The following is a 16,736-nucleotide window of genomic DNA, read 5'->3' as shown; positions in this document are numbered from 1 at the left end:
AACGCTGCTGAGCCTCAAGGCCAGGGCACAGCCCTTCCCCAGAACTCAGACTCGGGTAGTGATAGCGACACGGTCATGAGCCCCTGTGCGCCCCTGAATCTGAGGACAGGCAGGGGACCGGAGGATGCTCACTCCCCAGACAGCACCAGGTACGTGATTGGCAGTGGCCCTGTAGGGTCTAACTTGGAAAGTCGACTGAAAATGCCGGACAGGCACCAGCCCCTGACTCATCTTGCAGTGGATTCTGGGCGAGCACAGGAAGGAGGCAGAAAAGGCTGAGAGCTGATGTCCATTCAGCCCAGCAAAGGAATGTCTCCCTCACGGCAAGGGGCAGATGTGGGGAACTCGGCTGAACAGAAATGGTCACACTGGGGAGGCGTGGGAGGCACATGGGGAGAGGAGAGCAGATGCTGAGGTCCACACCCGCCTGGGAATCACAGCCTCAGTTCACTCCTCTGTAAAAGGAGGCTGGGGCAGCACTTCGGTCCACAGGAGCCCCGTCAGAATGAAGTGTCCGGAGTGACCTGTAATGGGAAGAGCCTTCTGGCTGCTGCCCCTTTCTGTCCAAGAGTCAGGACAGAAACGGAGCTCTGTTGTATCCAGAATGGGTATTTCTCATCGTGTGGCACCAGGGACTCAGCCAGGGTGGCAAATGTAGGGTTGTGTGTCAGGGTCTGCTCCTGCCTCTTTGGGAGATGTAGGGGAACAGGGTGCAGCCAGAGCACAGTTGGGAGCGGCTGAAAGCAGCCCGCTTTGCTATTAATGTAGTCAGTAAATAAATAAAGGAGGGCTTAAGCTTAGCGTACAGCAATCAGTTTAGAACTACAGGGTAATTAGCGCAGCAGGGGGCCGCGGGGCTGCGGAGTCAGGTTGAAATGTGTGGAGTTCACTTTCACCAAGGCCCCCCGGGGAGCAGGAAGGCAGCCCAGAGGAACCTGCCCTCCTGCTGGCTCCCAGGGGGCAGGGGCTAAAGTGAGGACAGTGGCAGGCCTGGGTCCAGCAGCACAGAGGGGGCGATGTCCTTCCTGATGGAGGTGCAGGCATCTCCACCCGCACCCCCCTCAGAGATGCCCAAATGGGTGCCGACCGTGAGTGTCACAGCGCTGAGCTTGCTGCTGCTTCCTCTGGGGCACACGGCAAACCCAGTTCAGGTGCAGAAGGACAGGTGTGGGGAAGCAGAGGCCCCTACCTGTCCATGCCAGTCTCCTGGCAGTGCCTAGGTGGTCACGTGACCACTTCCTTCTTCCTGTTCCCTCCTGGCCCTGATCAGGCCACCTCCTTAGTTCCCGAACCCTAAGTGGTTTCTCTTCCCTCTGTTTCCCATTCATTCTTTTATCCATTTATTATTCACTAGGCGCCTGCCTGGTAGGCTCTGGGAATCCAAAAATAAAGAACACAGTTCTCGACCTCAAGAAACTTGAGTCCAGAGGTGGGATAATTAAGAAAACAGGTGATTATAATACACAAGGGCAAGTGGTACGGTGGAGGGTCTGCAGGGCAGGGGCACCGAATTCATCCTCGGGCGGCCTCACCAAAGACAGGTGAGACTTGGACCAAAACATGAATAGAGACCCGGAGAGGGCTGGGCAGGAGAGGCAGAGCTCCTGTGCCCTAGAAGCTGCCTGTGGTTCACAGACAGGAGGAACGAGTAGGGGACAGTCCTGGGCTTGGGGCCATCTAGAGGGGACGTAGGGTAGTGAACAGCAGCTATCCCACAGTCTTGGGAGCCTTGCTGTGGAGTTTGAATTCCACCCTCAAGAGCTGAGGGACCACAGGAGACTTTGATCAAAGGAGTAACGAGATGCTGTTTGCAATTTTGGAAAATCGCTCAGCCTACCGGCAAGCGGAGGACAGAAAAGCGAAAGGTGGGAGCAAAGCACAGAGGTCAGCTTCTCTAGGCTTCCCGTCCCTGGTCAGGGGGAAGAGGGGCTCCCTAGGAAATCAGATAGAAAGGCCAGCACCGTGCAGTGGATGAGCCAGCCTTGGCCTCGGTCCACCTGCTCCTGCTTCTCACATGCACGGAGTTTCAGCAGCCTTGGCTGGATGTGGGCTCCAGCTTCGCCACTTCTGGAAGGACGGCCCCTAAGGCCGCAGTGGACCAAGTCCCTACCCACAGCCAGGAAGAGGGAGGCCACACCGCAGGCCGAGTTTGTACCACCCCCAGATTCGGGGGCACCTGCCTTTCCCCTCCCCTGGCCCCAGCTGCGTGCCCCCTGGCGAGCCCTGTCCTGAACAAGGCTGTCCACGACTGCCCGGCTAGAGCAGAAGACAGCTGCGGTCGTGGCCAGCAGGGAGGAGGGCGGAGGCTAGCCGTGAGGAGCGTGCGTTCTCAGGCTGGCTGGGCTCGGGCCCCTTTTTCTCCATGAGATCATATCTGGGTCAAAGAGCATGTAAAGCAGGCAGACCCCGGCGGTCACACAAAGCCCATTCAGCCAGCCCCTATTCAGCCACCTCCTCTCCCCCAGAGCCCGCGCCTCTGCGACCCCAGCGCAGCGCCTAAGCCTCAGCTTTGATGTCCAAGAACAGAAAACGGCGATTAAATGTTGTTTTAAAGAGGGAGTGCTCAGTGCCCTCCCATCTGTCAAGAGAAAGCTGAGGCCCGAGGCCGGGGAGGCTGGGGGAGGGGCGGGAGGCTGGGGGGGGGTGGCGGCTCCAAATCAAAACAAATACATTTCTGGCCAAGGATTATTTTCCAAAGGGAGAAATATAGGGAGAGGGCAAACAACACAGGGCAAAAACTCCAGAGAAATAAGGGTCGGGGTGAAGGGGGGACAGAAAAGAAGAAAGGCAGAGAGGCTGACTTCCGGGGAGCTGGGAAGTCTGTCCAGCAGCGAACATGGGCTCCAGGTGGCCCAGGTGGCCTCAGCTCAGCAACCCCTGGCCCTAGAGAGCAGGAGCTGGCAGGTCATCTTCCGACTGCTGCCATCCAGGCAGACAGGTAGGCAGAGCGACAGGTCTCCCTGCAGGCTGCAGCACGGGGTGGACAAAGGACCAGGGCAGTGGTCCTGGTTCCGGGGACTCTCAGTGATGCTGGAGGGCAGGCCTGATGCTGGGCATCGCTCCCACGGGAGTGACCACTGCAGCAACTTGTGTTCCTAGGCCTTGGCCAGGGGACAAACGATCCTGGTGAAGGGAGCATCTGGGATGACCTCAGGCAGAGAGGTGCTGGCCACCACGTTCAGGACAGAGTAAAAGGGTCAGCAGCTACAGAAGAGCAGGATGAGATTCCATCCCCAATGAGAAAAAACGGGCTACAGAAGACAGCATGGCTCACAGACAGATGGCCAGGAGGAAACCAAGCAGGCTGAGCTCTCTGGACACCTTCATTCTGTGTTGTTGGAAATGCTGAGCTCGTGGCCCTGCCCCCAGCCACCCCCATCCTCACATAGCCACCTGTTCCAGCCTGTTTCTCAGTAGGTCTTGGCCACCTCAGGACTGGGGGCCTTCGACTGGATGGAAGCTTCATGTCCAGACATTTCTGAGCCTCGTTCAGCGGCCAGGAAGAAGTGGACAATGGCTCCATAAATATCCAGACAGGAGACTCCGGCTTGGGGAGTCCAGCACAAACCGAGCCTGAGTCAGGAATGGGTCTGGACCTAAGTTCTGCCTCACTAGCAGCTCGGTCCCCAGCAAGCAGTTGCCTGCCAACAGATGTTAGCTCCATGGGGCTGGGGTGCCACTTTGTCCTCGATTCCCAGCACGGGCAAGAGTAAGTGGTGTATGGCAGTTTTGTGACCGCCCCACACAGTTCACAGCACTGAGATCAAGTGATATTAATGTACTGAGCACTATTTCTTAGGCCAAAGTCAGGAGCCCGGTATGCATGGAGGAGCTAGATACCTTACATACACCAGGCACAGCAGAGCCACAAATGAGGCTGAATGTGGGAAACCCCGAGCGTTCACGTCCTGTATCACCACACAGAAATCTCAGTTCCTCTGTGATGTTCCCCAGCCAAGAAAAAGCAGAAAAGACCAAGCATTTTAAAAAGAGGAGGGACACCATGACCTGGAGACAACTGAATTAACTTTATTTTCTTCTAACTGCAGATTCAAGGTATACAACTGAACATTGCTATTTTTCTTATGAGACTTATAAATAAAAATACAAAAAATGTTCACTACAAAAAAATCTACTGTTAGTAGGATGTAAAAAATATTCTCTTTGCTATAGAAGGCACAAACTTCACTTAGTGACACATGGAGAGAGAAAAAAACCTGCAGCGGTAAATTCATTTTTTTTCTTTCTTTCTTTTTTTTTTTTCCTTTTTTCTTTTAAATCTTGTCAGAAACACTGAAGTTACAAAGAAACGCATCCATCTACACGAAACGAAGGCAGATGCGGAATACTGCAACCAGGACCGCACAACTTCGAGTGAACTTTGAGAGAACAGAAAGCAGCCAAGCACAACTTGAGGAACAGGGGAAGGGGGTTGGGGGAGCCCCAGAGAGGGGAGGGGAGCAGAAGGAGGAAGGAGAGACCAGCAAGAGAGAAAGGGAGAGAGACCAGGAAAGCAGGAGAGAGGTGGGAGGGGAGGAGAGGAGATGGCAGGAGCCAGGAGAGGAGGGAGAGAGGGACAGAGGGAGAAAGGGAAGGAAAGAGAGCGGAGGAAGGAGGTGAGGGCCGACAGGTTGATTTGTACAAAAAGTAACCAGTAAGATTGAAGAAACAAAATTGGGCAACCTCCTGAAATTAGGCTAAGAGGAGGCGCTGAGGTAGACATTAACTAGAACATTGATGAATTAAAAACACTATTCTGTAATACAGAGCAATCGGACTGGCACTTGTGCTGTCACGACGACGTAAGACAAGCCACAAACACAAACGAAATGCAACATAATACCCAAACCAAAAGGCTTAGTTTTGCTTGGTCCAGCAGGGCGTCAGGGCCCCCAGTGCTATAACTTACATACATATATATATATTTATCTTTATATATATGGGCGGATGGCACGGCGCACCACCACGGCTTCTTAACCTTACGAGGATCATGCATAACACTATGTGAATGAATACTATGATACACACCGGGAGGCCGGGACCCTGTCTGCAGAGCGAGCCGGGGACACGGGGAGGCTGCGGCTGCTGGCCAGCAAGCCCACGGGGCCTTCCCTGACCCGGCCTCCCTGGGTCTGTCCTGTACCCCTCTCTTGGCTGTCGCTGCCTCTGCCACTACCTGCCAGTCCCACTGTGTAGGTTAGTCCCACAGCGAGTGCCCCCGCTGAAACCCCCATGTAAGTGCCACCACTCCGGCCAAGCCTGCAGAAGCTCGAGGAAGCAGGAGCCCAGATGGGAGGGGAAGATGGCAATCACACAGGCCTAGGAGAAATGACCAAGAGGATCTCATCTCTTCCGCTCCCGTGACTCGTGTTCCCCCACCCCTGCTTCCAGCCTGCTTCAGCTTGCCGGGGAACTGGTCCGAAGTCCCCCTGCTAAGGAGGTGCCCAGGGGCTTTCTCCTCCCACAGCACACGTACCCATACATAGCGTCCAGAAAGGTACCATACACTTGTGAAAAAATGCAGCAGGTTTTTTTTGTCTTTTTTTTTTTCTCAACGTGGAAAAACGGTTCAGGCACAAGGATTCAACAAGCCCGTGTTACACCCCTGGATTGTACTGAATCACTGGGTCCCCCAGCCTCCCAACGCACCCCTGCACTCCAGATCTGCCTGCCTTGTGTTTGTGGCCTCCTCCAAAGCAGCCCAAAGCAGCAATGATATTTACTATTTATATCTCTCTCTTGCTATATATATCTCTCTCTATATATATTTGTCTATCCTATATACATATAGGATTTTTAGGCTTTGAATGGGTGAAGAATTAGGGAAGGAGCACATGGGTCAAGGGTAAACGTCACAGAAAGCATTAAGGGACACACTTGTAGGAGCCTGGCCTGGGAAAGGGGCTCTCCAGTCTGGAGAAGGGCGACTGTGCAGGATAAGGCAGTAGCGAGCTACGATTTTGCAGGACCACAGCTACAGGCAGCTGGTGGCAGGAGGGGCCAGATGGCAGAGGAGTGGGGGAGTAAACACCCCAAGCTCCTCTGGCCAGGGAGCCACCTTCACACTCCTGGTCTCCCCAAGCCCGCGCTCCAGGCAGCTTCCCACCCCGCCCTTGCTGGCCCAGAAAGCTTGGCAACTGGAGAACAGTTTTGCCTTTTAGGGCAGGAAGGTGGAGCAGAGGTGTACCGGGCTTTGGCGGGTATATCACAAGTACACAGGCACCCCGTCTCCCTCAAGAGCTGCCTGCACCCCCTACTGGGATCTGCGGAGCCCTCCAGGCGGGGTGGGCCAGGCAGGTGCTGGGTGAGTACCATCCAGTGCCGCAACACCACATTACAAAATACCTCATGATTTAACACACCACCACACACATGGAGCACACGCGCACATGTACACACGTACAAAGGGATAACTTGTTGTTGGTTGCGATGGTGGTGATTTTTTTTGTTGTTTTTTTCTTTTGTTTTCCTATTCACATTACAAAAGGAAAGGGCAAGGTCCTGTAGAACTGACAGAGGAACTAACAAACACTACAAAAATATTACAATTTGTAAAGAGTAATTCAGCCCTCTCAGCTTTTATGAATGAGGGGACCAGGCTGAGGAGGCAGGGTGGGGGAGCGAGGGGCCAGCTAGTTCTATGGAGTAGTTTGATCTTTCCCCCCTTCCCCACCAGTGTTGAACGACGTCTTGCTGTTAAAATGCTGTTTCTGGTATTTCCGATCCCCTGACTGACTGGGGGCAGAAGTGCATCGTGGGTCTTTACCGCCTCCGCCCCGAAGAGTTTGCGCTTTTCACATTATGAACATGACAACTGCTCTAATCGCAAATTTCAAGTTTAACTTTTTCCTTTCCAAAGCACTGTCATTATTATAGTTGCAAATTAGTATCCTCTTGACTTTATCACCCCGAATCCACAGTCTAGTGATACCACACGCCCAATCCACATTCCCCTAACACACACTTTTTAAGGCCTTCAGATTTGGTGGACAAGATGGAAGGAGGGAAGGGGGTGGGGATGGGGGGCAGGGGGTGATCACAGCAGCACCATCCCTCTGACTTCCCCGGACACCTCGCAACCTTTCTCTCCAAAACCGCTTCCCTTCGCCACCTCTTAAAAACCTAAGATCACACTGCAGCCGCAACCTTCTGAGAGAGAAAAAGGAAAGAGGAAAAAAAAAAACAGCTCTTACACATAAACCATGAGATGAAACACAGGGCCCATCCCAAAGCCAACACAAGTATTACAAATGTGCTTTCCAAAAATCGAGAGGCGGGTGGGATTAGGGAGCAGAGCGGTAGAGGGGAGACACGAGAACAGAAGAGTAAGTGAACAAACATAAGAGGTAGCTTTAAGAAAAATAACCCCCCCCAACACAACAAAACCAAGGCTGGGCCACCCCAACCCGCCATACACTGCTTACACTGCTTTTGGCAATGACCGTGCACACAGAAGCGGGACCACGGAGTCTACAGGGATCCAGCCACTTCGGCCCCCAGCCTGAATGACCCACGAGCTGTGAGGACGGTGGGTGGGCTCTAGCATCTTTCAGTCAGGCTGAACTCATGCTGGGCGCAGACGGTTTGAGCTCTGGACAGAACCAACAGTGACTTCTGCGTGCCCTGGGGAGGCAGTGAGACCCTAACACCGTCCCCCTGACCCACCCCCAGCCTCCCTGGCCCTCATACATAAATCCTGAGTATTACACTCCTGCCAGCAACGTGCAGCCAGGAGGCTGGTGACCAGGGTGATGGCGGGGCCTTGGCCAGCTGACATCCAAAGCTAGCTATTAATTTACACAAAACACAAAAGAGAATACCCTCCCCATTCCTCCAACCCCTTACCAAAAAAAAAAAAAAAGATAATAGGGTTAAAAAGCTCATGAGGTCACAAAAAAAACTGAGGTAATTCAAGTACAATGTGCTAACAGAGGACACAGAAAATAAGCAAGACACACACAAGGCCAAAGCGCTTTCAGTTTCTTCCTCCTCCCCGCTGTGGACCAGGCACCTGTGAGCCAGCAACCCTGTAGGGCTGCTGCCTGGGCCTCGGCTCTCCTGCTGGGCTCACGGGGTCTGGGGTTCCCTAAGCCCTGCACTTGAAAGGGTCCCCAGCATGACAGCAAGTTCCTCCCCTGGCCAGCTCCCCCTCCCTGGGCTGGGGGCGGGTGTCTGTTCCCTCCTCCGGATGTGGGCACCTCTGCAAAGGCTATCTGTATCTCTCCCTTGGATGAGGAGCCCTTTCACGGATCCCTTCCCCTGGGGACTAAAGGTTGTAGGAGTCTGTGTTTGTTTGGCTGGTGGGATGGAACATATTTAGGTGTCATGTTTTTCCATTTTGGAAGCAGAAACAGCTCATCAGGAATCTCGATCAAGGTGGGGGATGGCCCAGGTAGATACCCAATGTATTTTGTTCTAAGTACTCAAAAAGCCAAGGGGAGGAAGTGGCTCTGGAGCAGGTCGCAGCTGTCCCATGAGGAACCAGAGCAGGAAGGAGACACTGCCCAGATCTCTAAGGGGCTGGGAGCTCCTAAATCCTGGAGGGCAGCAGCCAAAGGGAGCAAGCCGGGGGAGACCTAGGAGGCTCTCAGAGACCTTGAGGGGCGCCCAATGTGGCAGGGCACAGGAAAGCAACAGAGTGGTGAGGAGAGAGCCTTCTCAGCCCCCAGAACACAGGAGCTGCCTTACCAGGGGCCCCCCACCATCTGGGCCAGCATTACCAGGGGCCCCCACCCTCTGGGCCCCTCTGCTCCCCTCCCTCCATCTTCTGAGGAGGCGACGGGGGACAATGCCAGAAGGTGGCTCTGACCAGGTTTTCCCATGCGCTTCCCAGCCCTGATTTTAGACACAGATGGAGGGTTTGGGTGGAGGGAGGAGAAAAATATGCCACCATGGAAGTGAATGAAACCACCTCTAACACCCCCTGAAAACCAAGCGAGCCTCCAGCCTCCACGGAGGGCAGAGGCCCCCTGGGAAAGGACAGTGGCTTGGTATCCAGGTCACCCAGAGCCCTAGAGAGAATCAAACGCCAAATAGTGATGAGGTTTCCTTTCCCTTCTCTCTCATTTTCTTTTTCTTTTCTTTTTCTCTTTTTATCGTTTTTTTCCTTTGCACAGTCCTCCCTCGACTTCGTCTCGCTCTGACTTGTCTTTCCTGGCTCTCGCTCCCGTCACACGTAGCACAGGTAGAGGTACGTCTTCTCTATCCTCCAGTCGGGCGGGATCTCCTCGGGCTTGTGGCCCTTCATGTGCTTCTGCATGGAGGACAGGCTGGGGCAGTACTCCGTGCAGATGGTGCACTGGTAGGGCGAGGCGCCATTGTGTGTTCTCAGGTGCTTGATCATGGCCGAGTAGTCCCGGGAGCGCTGGTGGCACAGCTTGCACTCAAAGGGCTTCTCACCTAGGGAGGGGGTGGACAGGGCAGAGGAGAGTGAGGACAAAGGGAGAGGACAGTGAGGGCCTTGGGCCACCCTCGGACATGTCAGAGAGTCTCATCTCTCCAGTCCAGCGTTCTCCAACACAACTTCCAACATGATGGACACATCATCTAACATGGCAGCTACCGGCTACATACAGCCACAAATGTGGCTACTGCAATGGGGTGCTGTGCTCTTTGCTGCATGTCACTGTGCCGGATGTGAACAGCCAAGTGTGTCTAGGGGCTACGAGAGTGTGCTGCCCACCATCCTTAACCCCTGCCTCACTATCCTTAACTTTCCCAAAGCCCAGGATCCTTGCCTTCATAAATGTCTCAAAAGGGAACGCTGAGGTCCTGAAAGTCCTTGGGGAGGGTTCCTCACTCAGGTCACCCAGTAGGAACAGGGAGTAGACAGTCCTTCTAGGGCTACAGATGTTAAGGAGCAGGGGTGGGAGAAATTCAGGGACCCCAGTTCTTTGCACGCCCTACGCCTGGGAAATCTAGCCTGTTAAAGTGCTAGGAAACTGTACTGGACCCTACCTTCCCTTTCGGGGCAAGAACTGGAGGACACAGCCATACCCTAGCCTGTTACCCCACCCCAATTTCCCCTCCACTGATGTTTCCTGCAGCTGAGCAGAGGATGTAAGGGAACCTCGTTTCGATACAGTAATTAACTGGCCCGCCATCTCACTATCAATACTCCTCCATGCAGAGGCCCCAGCAAATAATGGAGTAATGAACAGCCAAAGTGATCTAACTATCGACCAGCTATTTGCAATAGTCACTGCCAATGCATTTAATGATCCACTGGCCAGGTCACATCCCCAACAAGGGGTTAAGGAAACCCCAGGGCCCTGGGAAATCCTCTGAGTCACTTGTGCTCAGCAGTGAGCACACCGTCCTCTCCCTGCGACCCCAAGCTGGATGGAGGAAAGGAAACAGCTTGGACAATGCACACCTCCAAACACACTTTGCCCTAAGCCAGAAGGACCTGCCTGAGGCCATCTCTTCCCCTTTTCTTAGACAGGATCTCTGTCTCCCCTGATCAGAGAGGGCTTCCCAGTTTGCCAGGTTCTGCCAGCTCTCAACCTCCGAGGCTGACATCTACCTCTCTGCTAGACGGACAGTGTGCTGGCAGTGCTTAAAAAGTGGCTGTCCAAAAACCCCTGACCTGAAGTACTTGTCTACCACTACGCCACGCATGTCCATAGTCAATTTTAGGCAATGAAGATGATACCACTGAATTTGAAACTGGAAAAAAATAGGCTTTCACAAGCAAGTACAAGCCTGCCCCAGGACTCCCCCCACGGTCCCTGCGCAGAGATTCCTGGAAGTCTGGACACTTCCATTGTCTGTCCTCAGACCCCAAGGAAAACAGTTGCTCACGTTTCAAGCAGAAAGGAATGTCAAGGTACTCTGAAATGCTACGACGCTGCACACGTCAAGGGATTATTAAATACATCTGCTTCTCTAATCTCAGAACTGCACCTGATCTAACATATCATAACCTAATTCAATGTACTCTCATTCTTCCTCTAATCCTCCAGCAACACAGAACTGCGCTAATCTTCACTTTCAGCTAATCTGGGCAATTTAACCCTGAATCAGAACTCATAAATAGACATCACCTGGCATGTCAGCCCTGACATTGGTGTGGCTGCCTCAGGGCCTGACCTGGGCCCTGGTAAAGCGTGATGTGATCGATTGGTCTTGTCTGCCTTGGTCTCAGGGGTGGGGGCCAGGGGTAGAGACGGCATTGAGGCCTCAGCAACTCTTCCTCCTGGTTCAGCCTTGGACCACCCCTCACTTGGGTTCTTTGGGGGAACCCTCTGCTCCCCGGCCCCACCCAGGCCCCTCACTGGCCTTCGGTACCTGTGTGCACCCTATAGTGCGTCTCCAGCTGGTGCTTGAGGCTGAACTTCTTGCCACAGCCGTTGCACTCGTAGGGCTTCTCTCCGGTGTGGATGCGCTTGTGGCTCTTGAGTGTGCTCTCATCCCGGAAGCAACTGCCACAGAACTCACACTCGTACGGGTGGTCACCTGTGGGGACACGGGCGGTCAGGCTCCGGCCTTGCACTGCTGCCTCCTCTCATCATCCGTTCTCCTTTCCCCTGGCTCAGGGCGAGGCATCACTCTAGCTCGAGTCCCCGACCCTCCAAACATCCCTCCAGTTTGGGGAACTTTTCACTGTGCCCAAGCACTTTCTGCCCTTCCCCCTCTCACACTAACTCAGCTTCCTCTCCTCTTCTCTCCCCAAAGAACTCCTGGTCATCCTTCAAAGCCCAGCTCACCCTGGTAGGGAAGCTTCCTTTGAGTCTCCTAGGAAGAATGAGTTACACTTTCTTCTGTGTTCCAAACAGAAGAAACATCCAGCATTTTATTCACTTATTAGTAGTGCAACTTTAATGAAACATTTCCATTAAAATGTCCTGTATTTGCCGAACACTTGCTATTATGCTAAGAACAATACATGGATCATATCACATAATCATGACAGCTATCTTAAAGAAAGGTATAATTCTCATTTTACAGATGAGAAAAATGAGTTAGAGATACTTGACCCAGCCACGCAATTAGTGGCTACATTGCCATTGACTTGTGGGGTGGGTCCTGTGTCTGGACCCTCGGTACTTTTTCAATTGCTAACTGACACACTCTGTTGTATCTCCCAGTGTAGACACTATGCCTCTAAAATAGAAGAGCCTCTAGTGTAAGAAGTGAGCCTCAGCCAGCCCTGTAGCCCAAGTGTATAGCTCAGGAAGGACCCAGAACAGACTCTCAGGAAATGTTGAGTATATTAAGCTTAGGGAGAATTGTCTTTCCTCAACTGGAATCTATGCCCAGTAAGGACATGCCTCTTCTGTGAGAGTTCCATTCCTGTGACTAAGGTGTTAAACCAATTGGTCACTAGATGAGCAACTGCATATAGCACACACATTACAATATTCAGAACCAAAAATGTGGTCACGGGAAACTCTAACTTGATGACTTTGCTTTCATTTGCATAGCTCTTACACTGCAGTACTAAAGTGTATAACAGAGCATAAACTTCGGTACTGTATTTTACAGTGCAATCAGCAAAAATTACAGTACTATATAAACAAGGTGCACTGGGGGGTCCACAAGTCTTAGCACCGGGTCGTCAGTCCAAACAGCACCCCCAACCTGAGCAGTCATTAAACAGGCAGGTCATTCAATGAGGAATCTGTACCCTCCTTTCTGAGCATCCCACTCCCAAACGCCCCGAAGGTGAGAGGCAGGGGTGTGCATTGTACCCCCAAAGTGGGGTTTCAGGGGATGATAGGTGAGGACTTCAGCGACTTATTTATTACAGGACTGAAGGCGAAGACAATAAAGATAGATTGATCACCCCAGACTTTGTTCATGAATATTTAAATATCGCTGATTCGTCTTGTCACTGTAATTACAATTTCTCTGGGCTGCGTCTCCAACAACCACAGTTTATGGTAAAGAATGGCCCACTGTATTTCACTTGTCCCTCTGCAGATGTGCGGGGCTGCCAACCGTGTAATGTCCTCTGCATTTCATACATTTTCTTCAGCTGCTGAAGGTTTAAGTCATCCACAATGACCTACGTTTTTTCATTATCCCCATGTCAAACTGTGCTCGTGCCTGGGCATAAATTGTCCTTCTCCTTATAGACTCGCATGCCTATGCCTTCACTTCCTCTTTAAAATGATATTTTACTCTCTCCTCTCTCCCCTCCGCGGGCTGCTTACCAAACCTCCCCCCACCTCGAATGCACGCCCCTGTCCCCACATAAATTCTCATCTCTTCTGATGGCTCTGAAGGGTTTTTAAGGCTCTGTGGGGAGTGGATGCTGGGGTTTGTTCACTGGCTGACTCTCTCACGGGTGGAAGATTTGCAAGATGCATGGAGACCGTGGGGCTGGGGGGGCAGTTCCACCAGGGAGCTACAAGAGCGGGGCCATCTCACTGTAGTTCTCACCAATCTATGGTGCTGCTGGCTCCGGGGCATGTCTGGCAGCTAAATCCTCACACACAGATGTGGCAGCGGACTGAGTCCCAGGGTCCTCTGATCGGAAAACCAGAAGCCTTATCTTCCTGCTGCCAGGGATCCACGGATTGCCCACTCCCAGCCCCAGCCTCATTGGACCCAAGGGAAATGAAGGCTCATGCAGAGCTGGCACTAACTGCCCGTGAGTCTGTATGTCCCCCCACAATGTGCCACTTTCCCCTGTGTCTGCACAAGTGGCCCATCTGACATCCAACTCCCCCTCCTTACCAAATCGGCAATGATTACGGCTTTAATCAAAGATTCAGTATCCTCATTAAGATATAAATAAATAAATAAAGCAAGGGGCACATGAGACTTCAGCCAGAGCTGGTAATTAAAACGTACATCGGCAGCCGCCCAGCCCAGGGCTGGGGGGCGGTGGAAGGTGGGGAGGGGGGACGGGGACAGCTGCCTGTGCCTGCTTTTGCCTCCAGAGGGGGACCCTGAGACTTTAGAAGACTTCAGAGGGGTTTGTTTGATCAGATTTTTATGAATATCATTATGAAGTGGATCACATGTTAAATGAGTCTAAATAGGAACTCTCTTCAGTCTGTCCAGGGAAAGGAACAAAAAGAATTTAAAAGGAAAAAAGAAAGACCAGGCATCAATACACACACATACACCCAGACTTCGAAGCCTGAGACGCACCCCGAGAACAACCCTCACCCTACGTGTTAGTCATGTCAGTGTGGCTATAATGTACACAAAACTGGCGGCAGGACTCTAAATCCAATTTGTGGTATGTTGATTAACTCCGTAGACTTGTTAATGAGCTTGACATTAAGTACAGGACAAACGAGACTAATTAGAGCCCCTCTGGCCTACCCAGTGCACCTGTGGTCCCCCCTTTCCCCAGGTCGTCATCACCTGCTATCCCTGGCTCTGACCAAGCCCAGTGTGCCTCTCCTCACCCCAGCCCCAGGCCCTGGGTTCCTCAGGCCCCTCCCTCCCGGCCCCTCCCTGCAGCACAGCTGAGAGTTTATTACATGATGAGCTGTGTGAATCAGGGATCCATCAATGCCAAGAGCAAGGCTGGACTAACCTACCAAACACAGCTGCTGATGCTGAACACCCAGCCCCAGCAGCAAATGGGCCAAGAACAACAGAATATTAATGAGGCATTGTGTAGGGGATGTTCAGCGCCTGTGTGTGGCCAGTGTGAAAATGTGTGTGTGTGTGTGTGTGTGTACACACACACAGGCTGCACACATGTTCCGTGACTCCTAGCATAAGCAAGGGCTTCTCCCCAACTCTGACCCTGCCCATCAGATCGAGCCAAGATTGACAAAGGGTAAAGCAGGATTGACATTTGGGTAGCTGAGCTCCTAGAAGGTGGCACAGGCAAAGCAGGGGGCCTCCTGAGTGACTCAGTAGACCTGGAATCTTTCAGGTCACATGAAGCCAAGTGATCCAACCCAGTGCACGCTCAGAAGTAGCTGAACGGGAGCTCGCCATCTTTCACAGGGCTGATGTTGGGGACTCGAGGAGGATTCCGGCAGGAAGGTGTACGCATGCAGTCACTTTAGAGACAGCTCTTCTCCCTGACCCTTCCTCCTTACTGGACTCTACCCTCCACCCCCTCAGCAATGCTAAGTAATTCTAGGCAAATACGGTGCTGCTTGGAACAGAATGGCATCCAGCAGTGAAGGCCCGGGCAGGCTCCTTGGTGAGGATGCCACTGCTGTCAGGACGCTCTGTGACAGCCAAGCCTTTCCTCGTTCAGCAGAACCTGCCACCACATAAAACCTGATCTCACAGTCAATGCCTGAGCTGTGACAAGTCTCTCAAAGAATGAAAAAGAGAAGCTGGGCATGGTGGTGCATGCCTGTAATCCTAGCACTTGGGAGGCTGAGGCAGGAGGACTGTGAGAGTTTGAGGTCAGCCTGGGTGCCATAGTGAGTTCAAGGTCAATCTGAACTGCACAGCAACAAACACTCTGTCTAAAAAAAGAGAAAACAATAAGAAGAGGTGTGTGTGTGTGCAGGCATTGGCGGGATGTCTTAGCATCTCTCTGGGAGGCATGTGGAGCTTTTATACCCTGTCCAGCAGGGCGAGCATGCACCTCACCACACACAGAGACCTGACCCATTCCTCTCCCAATTCAGGATGGAACACACACTCAGACTCAGAAGTGTGCATTCCTTTACCCATATACAGTCAGCCAAGACCCCATTTTTTCTCATTAGGAGGGAAGGGATTTAGGTCATCTATTCCCCTGTTAGCGGAGACCAAGGGCTTCTCAAGAAGGCAAATGCCCTTGGCCCTCAGACACCAACTGTCCCCCCTCAAGACCTAGATGCTAGGAGTAGTGATATGCCAGAACTTGGGCACTTGGCCCTGTCTCCCTGCATGGCATCCCCTCTCATCCATCTCACAGACCTGGCTGTGCAGGGATATAGCATGGCTCATTATTTAAATATCCTCACGGTTTCCCCTAAATAATACTGAGTCCAAAGGTGAGACCTTCTGCTATTATGGAGAAAGAAGGGTGGCTTGTTTAATGTGTCCTCAAGGGTTAAAAGCTGAGTTCAAAAGTGTGTGTGTGGCCTCCAGACAGCAGGCATGGTAAGGCCCTAAAGAGTTAAGAGACCCAGAAAGTCATCTGTCCTCCGAATGCATCTTAGTTCTATCTAGGTCAGAATCCCTTAAGAAAACTTATAACAGTGCTGAGGTTTGGACTCAGCGAGTCAAAGTTTCTGAGCATGGGACCCAAGAGTCTGCATGAAAAATTAACACCCCTGCTCTATGTTGAGCAGGAAAGCTGAGAACCAACCGTGCACAGTGCAAGACTGGCAGGACTGTAAACATTTCTCTGCATTACTGGAAACCCCGCGTGACCACCCCGGAGCTCAGTCTGGCACCTCTGCTTTGCATATCTGGAGGTCAGTTTAGACACGGGCTACCAGAGACCCGGAGCCACCGAGCCACCGTCACTGGGCTGGCCTACCTGTGTGTGAGCGCAGGTGACGCTTGAGGGCAGTGTGGCTGGGGAAGGTGCGGTTGCACTCGCTGCAGATGTAGCTGCGCACACCCGCGTGCACCTCCATGTGCTGCTGCAGCGCGCTCTGTGCCTGGAAGCGCTTCCCACACAGCAGGCAGAAGACAGCCATGTCCGTGCCTGTGGAGACAACAGAGAGAGCTCGGGAGCTGATTCTTTACCCATCTGGCCCGACGTCAGGACAAGCGCCCCCAGTCTCAAGGGCAAATCAGAGGCGCTCAGGCCACACGGTGTGGCTGGTCTGTGCTCCAACAGCCGTTGCCAGGCACCCTTCCCTGATGGG

General features: G+C 52.7%; 1 protein-coding gene across 4 annotated transcripts in view; it reads right to left on the bottom strand.

Annotated features, from left to right (window-relative positions):
* Positions 1–4,009: 4,009 nt before the first annotated feature.
* Positions 4,010–16,736, bottom strand: part of Zbtb16 (zinc finger and BTB domain containing 16) — a 175,758-nt gene continuing 163,031 nt past the window's right edge. For all 4 annotated transcript variants that reach the window (XM_003472819.5, XM_013155542.3, XM_013155538.3 and 1 more), the window contains exons 5-7: positions 16,403–16,573; positions 11,290–11,457; positions 4,010–9,399 (exon numbers count right to left, since the gene is read on the bottom strand). In XM_003472819.5, the coding sequence (XP_003472867.1) occupies positions 9,170–9,399; positions 11,290–11,457; positions 16,403–16,573 (569 nt within the window). In that variant the 3' untranslated portion in view covers positions 4,010–9,169. The remainder of the gene's footprint in view (positions 9,400–11,289; positions 11,458–16,402; positions 16,574–16,736) is intronic.

The sequence above is a fragment of the Cavia porcellus genome, unplaced genomic scaffold (genome assembly GCF_034190915.1).
Source record: "Cavia porcellus strain 051 isolate PalLab524CR breed Dunkin Hartley unplaced genomic scaffold, mCavPor4.1 scaffold_9, whole genome shotgun sequence".
NCBI lineage: Eukaryota > Metazoa > Chordata > Mammalia > Rodentia > Caviidae > Cavia > Cavia porcellus.
This window is presented reverse-complemented; position numbering and strand designations above follow the sequence as displayed.